This window comes from Aulostomus chinensis, chromosome 4 (assembly GCF_037954235.1).
Source record: "Aulostomus chinensis isolate RoL2024-O1b breed Wild chromosome 4, RoL_Achi_v1.0, whole genome shotgun sequence".
In the NCBI taxonomy this organism is placed as follows: domain Eukaryota; kingdom Metazoa; phylum Chordata; class Actinopteri; order Syngnathiformes; family Aulostomidae; genus Aulostomus; species Aulostomus chinensis.
Genome location: NC_141323.1, coordinates 3,259,154 through 3,274,527, shown reverse-complemented (window position 1 = coordinate 3,274,527; position 15,374 = coordinate 3,259,154). Strand labels below are relative to the sequence as shown.

At 44.2% G+C, this 15,374-nt stretch overlaps 3 protein-coding genes across 4 annotated transcripts in view; all 3 read left to right on the top strand.

Annotated features, from left to right (window-relative positions):
- etv6 (ETS variant transcription factor 6) overlaps positions 1-3,837 on the top strand; it is a 34,406-nt gene extending 30,569 nt beyond the window's left edge. The window contains exons 5-8 of one of the 2 annotated variants that reach the window (XM_086201084.1): positions 203-799; positions 977-1,119; positions 2,161-2,261; positions 2,650-3,837. In XM_086201084.1, coding sequence (XP_086057210.1) covers positions 203-799; positions 977-1,119; positions 2,161-2,261; positions 2,650-2,752 — 944 coding nt within the window. In that variant the 3' untranslated portion in view covers positions 2,753-3,837. The remainder of the gene's footprint in view (positions 1-202; positions 800-976; positions 1,120-2,160; positions 2,262-2,649) is intronic. The other variant, XM_086201082.1, reaches the window with a different exon arrangement.
- A 36-nt stretch (positions 3,838-3,873) lies between these two features.
- LOC147262327 (chemokine-like protein TAFA-2) overlaps positions 3,874-15,374 on the top strand; it is a 75,603-nt gene continuing 64,102 nt past the window's right edge. Inside the window, exon 1 of the mRNA XM_086201085.1 lies at positions 3,874-4,848. The gene's annotated coding sequence lies outside the window, so the exon portion shown is untranslated. The remainder of the gene's footprint in view (positions 4,849-15,374) is intronic.
- Positions 7,773-8,927, top strand: LOC147262328 (E3 ubiquitin-protein ligase TRIM47-like). Its single transcript, XM_086202376.1, has one exon. The coding sequence runs from the start codon at positions 7,861-7,863 to the stop codon at positions 8,854-8,856; it is 996 nt and encodes a 331-aa protein (XP_086058502.1). The 5' UTR covers positions 7,773-7,860; the 3' UTR covers positions 8,857-8,927.

Below are 15,374 nucleotides of genomic sequence, written 5' to 3'. Positions count from 1 at the left end.
GCCAACTTAGACTTCTTTCTCCATTTGTAGTGAAGGCAGTCATCATTGTCTTGTAGTGGTATAGCTTCACATTCTAGACGCTTCGACTAATAACAATGTTGAGTCGATACATGTCAATCAATGGGGGTAAATTAATCTTATAACCTCTATTCGAATACAAGCTTGTGTTATTTATATCGCTTTGTGCCTTTTCTAACCTCAGAAACGGTACGACGAGCACCATGTGGTACAGAGCCACTCCCCCAGCACCCCCCAACCATTGAGCTGCGACACCGCTCCCGCTCCCCTCACCACCCGACACCCCGGCAATCTCCTCCCGAGCCAAACCTTCCCCGCCCTGCCAACGAGGACCACCTCCAGACCTTCTCCCAGCTGCCCGACAGCAACCACCACATGCCTGAAGACATATACCCTCTCTCTGTGTCTCCCAATGCCACAAATGGTCGTTGCATGACTCCTCGAGAGGCGCCGTGCCCGGGTAGCCCTGGGGGCCAAGAGGCGGGCGCTCCTCGCGTCATTCAGCTCATGCCCAGCACCATCATGAACCCTCTGTTCCTCAGCCCGAGCAGGAGCGGTGGTGGTGCTGCCATGGACTTCAGACACAGCCGGGGCGGACCCCAGTCTCACGCGACGATTGAGAACGGGCGTGAGGGGAAAATCCACAGCCATCATCAGATTCCTGTGGCGCAGCAACAGCCGCAGCATTTAATGCAGCAGCAGGAGGAGGCACTGTACAGGAATGTCATCATGCCTGTGTCTCCTCCAGAGGAGCAGCAAATGCCAATTGGACGGATAGCAGGTGAGATAAATGACGAAATATACAACCCCATAGAGAGTGTTGCTCACTCATAATATTTTAGCACCAGTGGGTATGGACATCCTTGAAATCGAAACTCCTTCAGTAACTTTGCGGCTTTAAAGGACAGAAAAGTTTCCTGAGCACTTTCTTAGCGTGTTTCCTGTTGTGTCATGGCAGACTGCAGACTGCTGTGGGACTACGTCTACCAGCTCCTGTCAGACAGCCGGTACGAGAACTACATCCGCTGGGAGGATCCAGAGAACAAAGTCTTCCGCATCATGGACCCCAATGGCTTGGCCAGGCTCTGGGGCAATCACAAGGTAAACACGCACTCCACATGCTTCACTGCCTTTGTTCACTTGTCTTTACTGGGCTGCAGGTAGCTCAGTGAGGACAAAGGACCCTCTCCCTGCTATCAGCATTCATGTAAGGACTCACTGAATGATTGCTGTTCAACCCATTAGAACAAAAATACAAGTGGCTTACAAACATCCATCCATTTAACCGCTTAGCCTGTTAAGGGTCGTGGGGGGGTGGAGCCTATCCCAGCTGCTTTCGGGCGAGAGGCGGGTTTCACCTTGGACGGGTCACCAGTCCATCACAGGACCAACACATGATGTCTGGGAGCAATAAAGTTGTGGGCCAAAAAAAAGAACTAAAGAGGGAACCTTCCCCTGCTTATCACACCAAACAAACAAAGAGAAAACATAAAACTCATTAAGACCTGGCAGGTCATCCCTGGGTTGACGCGAACATCCTGTTAACCAACTATCTTAAGACCGAACTTGAGATGAATTAAGTACGCAAAATATGAAGGTTAAATAGCCTCCTGCTGATGTAGCGGCCCTTGCTGTAGCCTGAGTGGGGATTACTGGAGGTGTGACGAAAGGTTTTTCTGTCTGAAAGCCGCTGTCTAACTTTAAGGAACTTTGTTGATGGAGTATATAGAGACAAAGTTCAATGACAGTGAAGCAGTTCACCGTCCGGCCTTCCCACTGGCACGTCGGGTTTGCTGCCTGTTGGCAAATCTTATTTTGAACCTTTCTGTGTGTTCTCACCCACAATTAACTGGAGAGAGGGCGGGTTGGTTCGGTAGAGCGCGTCAACCATGTAGCCTATTAGGAGGACTTCCGGGCAGAAACTATTCCAGGAAAACTTCTCCCTTTTGCATATTTAGGTGCTGTTTCTGTGTGTGTATTATTCCCAGTGACAGTAACAATGAACATCGGGGGACTGTACCGTGATGTAGCTTAGAGTAAGGAAATAACCTCTCATCAGAACAATCCGCCTTTTCTAGAAGAGTCTACATGACCAAACCGATTTCACTGTAACCTCCCCCCTCTGTATCGGTGTCATTACAGAACAGAACCAATATGACGTACGAGAAGATGTCACGTGCACTGAGACACTACTACAAACTCAACATAATCAGGAAAGAGCCTGGCCAGAGACTTCTATTCAGGTACCCCAGCACACACACGCGTCACACACGCGTCACACACTCTTTACATGCACACCATTACTCATGAGGCTCACCCAGCAGCTAATTCTGTTTTTTTTGGATGTGCTGATTTTGAGGAGCATTCTTCGACCTGTATGCAGCATGTTTAGGTGAAGCGTCTTGAGCACGTTTCTTTTGTTTTGCTCTTTGACATCATGTTACAACCCTGCAGCACATACATGGCCTCTTAACCTGTTCATCGCCATTTCAGGAGGATTTCTAACTTTTAAGTCTAAGTGTGCGATACAGGCTGGATCATAGTGGAAGTCAGTCTAGTCACCAGTGTTCTGAGCATCTACGCAACAGTTCTACCCTAATAGGGTTTTCTATCAACGTGTTGCTTCTCCAGGTTCATGAAAACCCCCGACGAGATCATGAACGGTCAGACGGACCGGCTGGAGCACCTGGAGTCCGACACAGACGAACAAATCTACATCAAAGAGGAGTGCTGAGGAACTCTGGGAGTCCACCAACTACTACTGCAACAGCCACTGATGCCTTTCAGAAGCAGCTCGAACAATCGTCGATGAACCCACGAGCGTCGGTTCACGTCACTCAGAGACAGGAAATCTGACATCTCTGAAGACCGCCTTTGGATATTTTCCTATAATTAACTCTTTCCTCGCCATTGAGATTTTTCTGGCCATCGCTGTTGTCAGTGTCATGCAGTAGAGGGCGCTATTGTGCAACTTCTGAATGAAGGTCCAAAACGGATGACCGAGAAGTTCCAGAGGCCAGAAGACTCTGCAGATGGGTCCACGTTGTGGTTCTCCAGGGTGAATGTGGCGCTGCGCCAGACCGACCTTGGAAACACTGTAATTGGGCAGAGCAGGAGAACGGATGCTGGCAGAACCAGGCCCATTACTATTGTTTTGGGTATTTTTTTTGTATACAATCAAGTAACCACTTAAGAGTGAGGAAAACCCCCTTAAAAGCATAAATTCATGTATTATTGTGCTTTTTCAGCCTTTTGTATGGAATGAGTTTTCTTGAAACCACCTTCATTCAAGTGCTGATTGAAAAATAGACGCAATTACAAAATGTTTTTTCCCAAATGCAAATAGAAACTTTATTTTTTTCTTCTAATATGTTCTGTTTCATTATCATTGCACGAAAATATTCTGAGGGTCTTGAAATATTAGAGAAAAAGTTCAAAAACGCTGGCAATGGCTGGCAACTTAACAAAAACAAAGCCTTGGCGAGGAAAGAGTTCAAATGAAACGGTATGGCGTGATGTCCCAGACGGAGCGAGCTACAAAGACTTCCTGAGCATCCCCGTTTGTTCTGAGATGAACTGCAAAAGCAAGCCAATCACTTTGTGCTTATGTCACTTTTCTGATTTTTATTTGTCGTCTCCTCACATGCATTATAACGTGGCATTTTGCTGTTTGTAAAAAGAAACTGTGTGTGTGCGTGTGTGTGTGTGTGTGCGTGCGCGCGCGTGTGTGTGTGTATAAGGGATGTTTTCACTATGGAGTAAAAGATTTTGGATCAATATTCTTACTGTGAAATATACTCACAATTGAAGACCTGCTCTCATTTTGAATCCTGTTTCTTCTGGGTGGAGGAATGAGTGCACTACGTCCTACAGCCACGTGGTGGCACTAGAGGGCAACTTTTGACGAGGTAGTGTTTCAATATAAAGGGAGAGAACGTGCGTACTTGCATATCAAAGGATGAGCACATGATGGAGACAGGTGTGTGGACTTCTGAGGACCTCTGGATCTGAGTGGGAAATAATCTCAGTCAGTGGACTTGGTTAACCATGACCTTTCATCTAGATCGCCTCACGCGCCCTGTCAGCTCTCGAAGTTACAACATGATTACTTCTCAGACTGTGAATTAGTGGGGTTTTAATCAAGTGGTAATTCCGGGTGGGGGTAATTCAGGTGGTTTATCTGACAAATAATGAGTTTTAGGTCCCGAATTTTAACAAATCAAATTTAGTTTTTCCCTTCCTGAGTTCATCTGATAGTTGTTCTTTTGTTTCGCTTCAGTCAAATTTGAGGAATCAATTCCTAATCGGATTACAGTCGAGCTGCGCGCTGTGCGCTCCGGACGCGTCATAAAAGTTAGTGCGCACAGCGCGGAGCTGTCAGACAGAGGAGAGACGCGGCGGAGCAAAGACCCGAGGCACAAGTGGTTGATCCGGGGTCTTTCTCACTTTGGGAATCATCATCATCATCATCACCATCATCATAATTGTCACCATCATCGTTCCTAAGTGTTCGGATCCTGTGAGGGACTGTCAGCCAGGAGAGACGCACTCTCACGGCGCTGTCATAGCTTTGTCATCAGCCTGCTTCTTCTGCTGGACTACCGGAGTAAAACAAAAAACCCCAGAGGAGGTCTGGATCCTGGAGAAGCTAGACCATGTCCACGCTGACCCTCTAGGAGATGCGCTTTAATCTCTGGACTGCCACCACTCCCGTGTTTTTGCGTCTCCACTGATCCACATGTCTCACAGACGCAACCTGGATTGTAGCAGCAGCCCCGCCGATGGTTTAAACGGGCGTTAAGGTGCGGGAAGGGAGTGGGACAATTACAGGTAAGAGACTCTTAAAACGTCCCCTGTTTTTGACACCTGGCGGCTGGTGCGCGCAGCAGGCAGCGTCTGATTAAATACTGCACCGACATGGAATCAAGACAGAAGTAACAGCGTAGATCTGTAGAGAATACGAATGCAGCCACGACAGCCGTCTCTCACAGGGAGAAGGTGGACTTCTCGCATTTGCCCTTCCACTGTCAACAACATAAACCTGTAATTTTAATGAAAACAAGAAAAGATTCATATTTCTATTCTCTCTCTTAACTCGGAGATTTTCCCTGAACCGCGAAGTGACCACGAATTATCCTGGAGAATCGGATTACAGACAGGTGAACTTTAGAAGTTTCAGATCATTTGGGTGTGAGAAAGAGTTTTTGTGAGTCACTGCAGAATGCAATCCTGCATGTAAATGTTTGAGCTAATTGCCCTTTAAAACCTTACACGAAGATTTCAGCACCTCATCTAGAAATGGTTCCTGATAGGTGTGGCATGATGTAAATGCTGTGCATTTTCTGCTAATATACATCTATTTTTTCTATACCTTTCAAATGATAATAATGTCTCACCTGAAGCGAGAGGGAGCCCTGCGATGATGTGTTGCTCAGCAGGCGTGACATCCCCCGTCCGTTGCCACACATCTAATAAACGTGATAAATAACATAAGAAACCAATGGGATTACATGCAGCGGAGAATACAAACGAAGGCTGTGAATGTGCAGTTGGCAGCGTTTCAGAACAATATTTTCTTGGCTGTACTGGTAGAACTGTTCTCTATTTAGAAAATAATAATAAAATGAACCTGAAAAGGGCAGCAGTGTCAATTCAGACTGAGTTTTCTATGAACAGGGCTCCTCATCACCTCCCATCTTAGCAATTAGCTCAGAGGTTCAGTTGTTGCCTCAGCTAACAGCGGCTCAACTCCACATTAAATCAGTTTAAAACACTGGAAACCAGAAACGATAATCTTAAATGATTATTTTGGATGGTGCTAATGCTTCATAAAACACTTGGGTTTCTCAGCACAGAGCGGAGGGAAGCAATAAATCCCATCATGACATCATCTGGCAACTTCGAGGAACTTTTCCTCGAGCAGAACTGGCAGTGCTGGCAGGCTCCAATTAGCTGGAAGCATTAGTAGCAGGAATGATGAGGTTTAGCGCTCTGGGCTCGCTGCCTGGGGTCACACTGATCCCCCCCCCCCCCCCCCCCCCAGCCCTCCACTCCAGCTGGGCGGCCTGGTGCCGGCCAGGCAGTTCAGACAATGTCATTCTTTTTTTTTTCTTGGCGGGTAACCCGGTCCTCATGCTGCCATTCCCGCCACCGCTCCACCTGACGACACCGTGGCTTCACGGTCCGACGGTTCGAGCCTGAGGCCAGCTGTGGCACCGGCGTCAGGCGGCCTCTGAGTAGAGGTGGATTTTGTGTTTTGTTGTTCTGTGACATATACAACACTTACAGTACTTTGATTCTTCAGAGTACACTTGAGACATGAACACAGAGCCTAACCTGACCCAACCAGACAGTCACGAGAATGCATGCACTGGAAAGGGCACTCGTACGGTAAAATGTATAACATGAATGGGATACTACATGTACTGAATGTACAACCGCAACAGAATCAGTACACAATATGTTTTACACTGCCATTTTAAATTAATGATAGGGAGAGAACGAGTATGTCATCACTGGTATTATTTGTGAATATTCTGGCTGTCAGTTAACTAGTAGAAAGTTTTCAGTGTTTTTTTGTTTTGTTTTTTAACTGAAGTGGCCTGAGTCATTTTGGCTCACAAAAGACAGACATTTAAAAAAAACACACACACACACACACAACCTAAAAGAGGAGCGTGGTCCAAATTAGCCAGTGGAACTGTTTGAATGCCTCAAATAAGGTCTGAGCTAAACTACCGCTCATGTTACTGAATTTCAAATCATTTATCCGTCTTTAAAGCAGTGGTTGATACCAACGGTCACGCAATACCACAGAGGCTAAATTTGAAGCTAGCAGAAGTCGCACATCCGTGGGAGCTTGTTTACAATATAACGTTAGCTTTGGACTTCTAACAATGGCATTGCACTTAAAAAAAAAAATCATAAAAAGTGGTATTCATTTGTGAAAAATATGTGTGATAAACTTTTTATTTTGAGGGGGACACTGAGGTTATTTTATGAATCAATCCACAATACAACATAAAATACCATTGATTTTTGGTTGAGGGAACTCACAGTGATGCTAAATTCCAGTCTACAAAAATCCCTGGAGCTCTCTAGTAACTCTGTGAGAAGAGCTGGAAACTCCGTGTGTGTGTGTGTGTGTGTGTGTGTGTGTGTGTGTGTGTGTGTGTGTGTGTGTGTGTGTGTGTCAATTAAAAAAGCAGAATTCTTGGCTTCAGGAGAGGCTGCTGGAAAACAAGTACAAATAAACCCAAATGAACTACCGGTATGTTAGCCAGCCAGCTAGCTAGCTAGTTGGAAACTAGCTGGTGCACATCACATTTCGCAACTTAAAAGCCAAATTATTCCATCAAGACTCTAAAAACCCAGAAAAACCGATAACAGACTGGATAGTTTCTACTGGGGCCAAACATTAAGAAATTGTTTTTTTTTTTTGAAAATATGAATTTCCATGGAGACTTTAAATTACTTTATCAACACAGCTGGATAGCCTGATAGCCTAAAGTTATAAAATACAGTAATTTAACGTTTCCTGCACCTATTTTGTCTCATTGTGAGCATTTGGTGGAAACTGTCCTTTAAACTCTTTGATCAGGCAAAGGCATATCAAAGATGGAACTAGTGTTCTCTGATCTCTCTTTAATCTCTGTAGTCTCACCCTCAGCGTTTGATCTTGGAAGTTGATCTTAGAATATGATCTCAGAAAGAAAATGACACGTCACAGCAGGTTATGTAAAAGCACAGTTTGCCACACTGAGACACACGGACAGCAAAACAGAAATCTCAAGCTGAACTTAATCTCTACGTGAATAAATTGAGCTGCCACTTAGAAGAGAAATGGCGAAGGAATATCGTCTGAACCTCAAGTATCTCCGCTGTTCCATCTGCCTGGATCTGATGGTTGAGCCGGTGACCCTACCCTGTGGGCACAGCTTTTGTAAAGGCTGCGTCAACCGTTTTTGGGTTGGGAAATTCACTTCCCTCTGCCCCGAATGCAACACCACATTCAGACGGAGGCCGGTGGTGGAGACAAACACCATCTTGCAGACCGTGACAGAAGAGCTGCGGAAGGCTGAGGACCTCACTGCCATTTCAGGCCCACTCATCCCGCTTGGACCTGGCGACGTACCTTGTGATGTCTGCATTGGGGTCAAGAAAAAAGCCCTGAAATCCTGCCTGGTGTGTTGTGCTTCTTTCTGCGACGGACATCTGCAGACTCATTTAACTTCACCAGCACTGATGAGACATAAATTAACTGAGCCTTCAAAGAAGCTCAACCAGTACATCTGCTCGCGTCACAATGAGGTGAAGGAGCTGTTCTGCCGCGACCATCACAAATGCATTTGCTGTCTCTGTGCTATTGAGGAGCACAAGGGCCACGACATCGTGAAAGCTGCTCTGGAAAGAGCCAAGAGGCAGAGAGACATCGAGGTCTGTCGCCGGAGGTTCCAGCAGAGAATTCGGGAGAGGGAGCGGGACTTGAAGATGGTGGCGCAGCTCAAGGCCATCAACGCCTCTGCTGCAACACAGAGGAAAACCAAGAAGCTTCAAATTAAGGACATTCAGAAGAAGCTGAGAGGGGAGATTGATGAGCTCAGGAGGAGAGACTCAGAGCTGGAGAAGCTGTCTCTGTCTGACAATGACATTGAGGTTATAGAGGATTACCCTTCATTGTCACGACTCTGTAAGTCACCCAACATCAATCCTGGGTCCTGCTATCAGGAGTTGAAAGGTGCCTTGTCCAGGCTGAACCAGAAGAACCACCTGACCAGCAGCCAGAATCACGCACTGCTATCAGAGTACAGCTGCTATGTCCTCCTCCAGCGTCTCTGAACCAGACACACATTCTCTTGAAACAATGGAGCCATGGCTGAGTTGATTCAGCTTGATTGATTGATTGATTTATTAATAATTGATTTATTGATTGATTGATTTATTAATCATTGTTTTATTGATTAATACTTGATTTATTGATTTATTAATACTTGATTTATTGATTTATTAATACTTGATTGATTTATTAATAATCGATTTATTGATTGATTTATTAATAATTGATTTATTAATAATTGATTTATTAATGATTGATTTATTCATGATTGATTTATTCATGATTGATTTATTGATTGATTGATTTATTGATTTATTAATGATTGATTTATTGATTGATTTATTAATGATTGATTTTCTGATTGATTGATTTATTAATGATTGTTTAATCTCATTCATTGTTTATAATTCAAAAAATAAATGCCTGATGAAAACTAACTTCCTGTTGAAAAACCAATGTGAAAATTAAGAGCTGAAAAGGCTCTGAAATGCAGAATTAAAAGAAGCTGAAATGAAAGGAAAGGCGTTTTTCTTTCTCCTTAGTTTCCTTCATCCGTTCATTCATAATGTTAATAATAAACAAATAATTGAAAACTACTGGAGAAAACAAGATTCAGACCATTTAAACCTGAAGTTAATGAGGTAAGAGGTGTGTGTGTGTGTGTGTGTGTGTGTGTGTGTGTCTAGACAATAAAGAGAAATAAACTCAAATGAACTGTTAGCCAGCCAGCTAGCACATTTAGTAACTTAAAAGCCTAATAACTCCAGCAAGGCAGTAAAACCAAGAGCAGACTGGATAGTTTCTGCTGTGGCCGAACATAAATTTATTGGGTTCGTTGTTTTTTTTTTTTTAAACACTAATTTTCCATCGACACTTCAAACTACTGATCTGAATATATATCCATATTTATATCACCTTTAAATTCTTCTTCTGTAAATCTGATAGCCTAAAGTCATAATAAAAATTGGTTTATGTGCAGGATCTCAAGATGCAATGAATGTCCTTCTGGTTTGCACTGCCGCCAACACCATGACCGGGCAAAAAAACCACGATGACACATGAGAAAATGTATGGCAAAACAAAGGGATGCCTCCTTTCTGCGGTCCTGTCTCAGGACAACATTCACCAGCGTTGCTAACTGCAGTGCTATCATGACGGTGTTCGCTTCTTCTTCCATATCAAATACAACGATTTAGTGGCATTCATTTAGCTGAAAATGTGACCAGCGGTGAATTCAACACATCACCATGTGCGTCAACAAAACTGGGAGACTGTGGAGAACGCTGTGGACTCAGAGAATATTAACACCGCCTGCTTCTCTCATCGGTCTGAGCCGAAAGTCAACCCAGACTTAACAGCGTTTGCAGTGTGTAAAGAGTAATTTTGAGTGTGTAACATACGTAACCTTTAAGGAACAGTAAACTGCCCGCTTGTTTATTCCTCTCCGATCCACATGGAAGACCAGGGAAGATGTGAGGTGCTCGGTTGCACGGCCTCGATAAGCTGAGTTTCCGTTCTCACCTCCAGAAATTATTGGAATTTGTGTAAAATATCGGTGGCTGATTGGCACCAACTGTGCACGTTTGATGGAAATAGGAAGCGAAGGCTCTCTCTCTCTCTCTCTCTCTCTCTCGCTCTCACACACATTCTGTTTGATCTCTCGCTTTCCTTTCTCTCACTTTTTCATTTCAAGTAAAACAAATTCACCAGCCGCCGCTGAATAAACAGGAGCTCTGCAGAAATGATAAAATAATAGCAAGAGGTTCCTATACAGTCTCACACTGACCTCTGTCGTCTTCTTCCCAGTCTCCCTCTTTCTCTTCTGATTACTTTTTTTGTCTCGTTTGCCTGCTGACAGTCTCAAGCCCCGACTTCCTTTTGACTGCTCTTTTCACTAGTTTGCATGTTTTGCAGACCCCCCCCACACACACACACACACACACACACACACACTGTGCTACATGTGACTTTAACTACTTGGACTTTGTTTAACCTCACTGCTGTAAACACCTGGGACCTGGAAGTTGTCGTTCTATAGATGCGAAATAAAGTCAGTACAGCAATATACTGCAATATTTATTTCATGGTACTGTATTGTGATAAATATGTGATCATGAAATACTTAACACCACCCAGCAGAGATGGGCTTTGTTCATCAATAATTGGTTGTTACAAATTTTGCCGATCACCTGAAAATTCACTGATCACGGGAGGCTGAGTTGCGTTGTGTAATTTCACTATGTTGGAGCAATGAAGCATCTGACCATCAGGGGGCGATATTTATCTAGTTAGAGGCACAACTAGATGAACTACTCTGCCCCCTGGTAGCTGCTGCTGCTAACACACACATGAAGACGTCATTATGAAGTTCGGTGTAGGACCAGAACAGAAAAACTATAAAGTTCATTGTTTACGTTAAAAAAAAGCCGTGTATAAGTACAACACGACAAGGACCCCAACGTACCACTTGAACAACGTACACACGTCCAGGGCTAACGCTGGCCTCCTCGTCTCTGCCTGGCATCACCGCAGTGTTAGCAAGGATGCTAAACAGGCAGAGAAAATGACCATGAGTATCCATGAGTACATCGGGGTTTTTGAGGAGCGACAATTTTAACCGAGCCAGCTTGAAGCGCTCCTTCACTACTACCCATCAGCAGGCTTGCTGAAACTATTAAGACCGAAGGCAGAAGCTGTGAAAAAAGTTGCGCTGACAACAGACTGCTGGACCACTAACAGCCGAGAGCTCCCTCAGCATCACCTGCTACTACAATATCCATCAAATTGATGGTTCATTTTCCCGATGATCGATCAAGAAAATACCCTATTACCATACCTAGTAACCAGGTTACTTTGGGTCTAATCCCGTCTTGTGGCAGAATAAAACATATGACTAGCGCACAATTAATCTGGCCTCAAACTGCAGACGGTAAGTATAACAAGCTGTTACATCTGGAGACTGAATGATGAGTGATTTCTGTTTTACTCTTCTCATGTCTATTCCAATAGAAGTGTCTCACATGATGTGCCTCGCTGCTTAAAGGACACACAAGGGAAACCGTCTTTTAACAGACGATTTCTACAGTCTGTATTTCATGTAGCCTTCCCAGAATCCTCCTCTGCTGCTGTGAAGGCCCAGTCCTTTGTAGGTTTACCCCCTCATTCCAAAGTCCTCCTCCAGCTGACTCTGATCCTGTTTCATGCAGAAGCAGAACAGGAGGAGGAACTGAAAAGAGAAAGAAAGCGGAGATCCGCTGATCTGAGTCCAGGTTTTTTTTTCCCCCCCGCGCATCCATTTTATCTCTTCAGCAGCGTCTCATAGTGACGCTCCGCGTGTGGCCCAGTGGCTTACAACCATGTGCCTGTCACGCAGGGGAAACTCCAGAAAGCCTCCGCACAAACACATTTTAGACGGTAGAAACATCTTTCTTCCCCATTCTCACCCTCTTCCCTCCCAACCGTTCCCTTCCTCCCCTCCGTTTCATTTCGATGGCTGTGTGCAAAGCTGTAGGCCTACAGAAACTTTCATGATGTGAGCCAAAACCATCTGGGACTCAATATCCTGTTTACCAGCCCTCAGCACTCTGAAAACTACAACAATACTGAGCTGAGGCAGAATTTCAGAACTCATTACAGTTTGTTCAGGTCACGGCCAAGGTCAAAGTCTTCTGCTTCTCTGCTGCGTCGTCCTCTGAAAGCATTGTCTGCCAGCGGTTCTCTTTTCTTCAAATCAATATAAATTTTCACGTCATGCTCACTGAGCAAATCTCCCAGCAAACACATTTCAAGCATCTGTGGAGGTCCACTAGATAATTGATTTAGGTCCAGAAAAGTAAGCTAGCTGAGGCAGCCAGTTTCAAACTGAGCGCATCTCTTGCCTCGCTAACCTCTGTATCGTTCCCATAATGTCTCTCCTCAATGCTCCAATTCCGTGGCTGCTTTGTTACATGAATATTCTGGTGTTCATTAGTGGGAAGTGTTCATTGAGGTGACTGAAACACGAGGAACTCGAAACGAGTCACCCGAGAATCCGAACAAACTGCTGCTAACCAGCTAGAACAAAGACATCGTCATCGGCGAAACGCAAGCGTCCATCCTGTAGCCTGCGTGTGAAATCACTTGCTGTGCAGTATAAAGTGTGTTATATTCACTGTGTGCCATTTTAGGACTTGGAGTGTGTAAACCGATTGCGTTTAAGCTGCTGTTTAAGCTGCTGTGACACAAGAGGAAACGTTGCTCGCGTAGTGAGTTTGTCCCTGTTTTTGCGACTTGGTGAACCCTTGTAGTCCCACCAGGAGATACGACTGCTGTGAATGTTGAATTGTTTATGAGTCATCAAAAAGGCAGTTTGATTTGATGGTCTTTTATTGGTGGTTTTTGAACTTTTGAACTTGTGTTGCGCGGCTATTCTCTTTTATGACACTGGCATGTGAAGCGATGTGAGCTGCACCGACCGTATGAAAGGTGCTACATAAAGAGATTGTAATTATTATTTATCATCAAATCAAATAAGACTACAGAAGAGGCACAAAATTTAGTTGCGGTGATGAAGTTTATGCGTGGGTGGTGTGGTTGTTTTTTGTTTTTTTTTTGGTAGTTCAAGAATAGCTTTTGGCTTGGTTGCTTTGTGCTTCACAATTAGAAAGAATATCTTGCTGGGAAAAAAAACGTCATAAACTTTTGTGCAAAATCCACCATAAAAATGTACCATTCACAAGCACCACTGGTTTTTAGTCAAGGGAACGTGTGGCGATATCAACTTCCAGGTCGGCCATCGCCATCTACGAGATGTTCCCTGTGAAGCAAACTTTCACAGAATGTTTGCTTTCATCATTTCACAGAGCACTTTAGAAAATGGCCTCGCTGGTGAGACGGACCAGCTCTGAGAAATGAGGCTTGACTCATAAGAAAACATCAAATCCAATTTTAGTTGATACCAAAGATACAGGACATAAGGAGGTGGGAAGGAAAACAGCCTGAATGAATCAACGGAGGTATTTGGACGTAACAGCAGCGTGGTTGAACAGCGGATGAATGAGTCCGTGATTGTGGAGCATGAATGAGGCGGCTGCTGCCAGCAGTGCTCTGCTTGAACTTCTGCTATACTCCCTTTAGTCAGCCAGTGAAGCATCGCCATGTGGCAGTGCTACCAGCTCATCTATTGGTTACATGCTCATCTTATTCTATTCTTGAAATGTGGAGCACACGGCCGCCAGAGTTGAGCTCCAGTCCAATCGAAGCAGCATTTCAAGTTTCTAACTGAGGCATCATTTCTCAGCTGAAACCGGACAGAGAGGTGAGAAATTCATTTGGGAGGTATTTGATTGGAACGCTGAAAAGAGGAAACATGAACGGCTGCTTTAGGCGAGACCGCGCCAGTACACACTGACATCAGGGAGAGAGAAACACAACCCATCTTGTGCTCCATGTAGCTGGAACATTTATAAAATGCCTCTCATCATCTGGAGTTGTCACACCTCCCACCTCGCTCAGTATGAACAGCCAGTGAGAAGGTAACCACTTCGAGGGGGGAAAAAAAAAGGTTTTGAGGTGGTGAACAATCAAAGCTGGCTAAGTAGCTAGCCAGCTAACTCATGTGTTAACCTTATTGGATCTTATTATGTCAGTGATTCTGGTTTTGTCAGCAATATCTTGGTTATGTCCTTCAAAGCTAATAGCTTGAACGTGTGTGTTAGCGTTAGCAATGCCACTTAACAGCCGTTTTGTTGTTGTTGTTGTTGCTTTGGAGTTTTCACTGTGAGACTTTGAACTCTCCCGTTTACTTGAGTTTTTACTTTGCAAGATGACGCCTTGGTCATTTGCGTAATTTGCATTTGTTTTTTTCAGTGAGGGAGAACAACTTGTAGGTTATGTCCTTCAGCACTGACTCACCGGAGGTCAACTGGTTGTATTTTAAGATAAAATTACCAAGAAATCCAATTGATTTAGTTGATTTGATCTGAATTGAACCACAGCGTCTTTTTTTAGAAATCCCATTTTTAACTCCAGCTCAATTTCATGAACACGTTTTTCGGGTGAAATTTGGCCGTTGATTAGAATATAGTGAGACTGTGTCACACCTGTATACCTGGTAGAAATCCCAGCTGGAAAAAGGCTTTGATGTACAGATGTGAACGGAAAGATTATGTTTCATTCATCAGACGTATGCATAAATCATGAATATATTTTATTCTATTTGTTTACTTCTACACGTATGAACGGTGTACCTGAACGACAGGGGAATCCTCTGTAGTCCAGCTATCGTCTACGAGATTACGACAGTCAAAGCTGCGTCAGGGAACATTTTAAGAGATGATCGTTAACTTTTTTTTTTTGTTGCTTTTGCTGTTGTTTTATAAATCTGGCTTTTCGAGAACTCCCCCCTCACCCCCCCAAAAAATCACTTGCGTGAAATGAGAATATAAGCACGTGAATTTACACCTCAACCCTTGAAAAACGCGAAATGATAAAATACAGATTTGCAGGGTCATATTCAGTTGGTTTGACGGTTTTTGCAACA

Coding starts and splice junctions, on each gene's coding strand:
- LOC147262328 (XM_086202376.1), top strand. CDS start 7,861: ATGGCGAAGGAATATCGTCTGAACCTCAAGTATCTCCGCTGTTCCATC.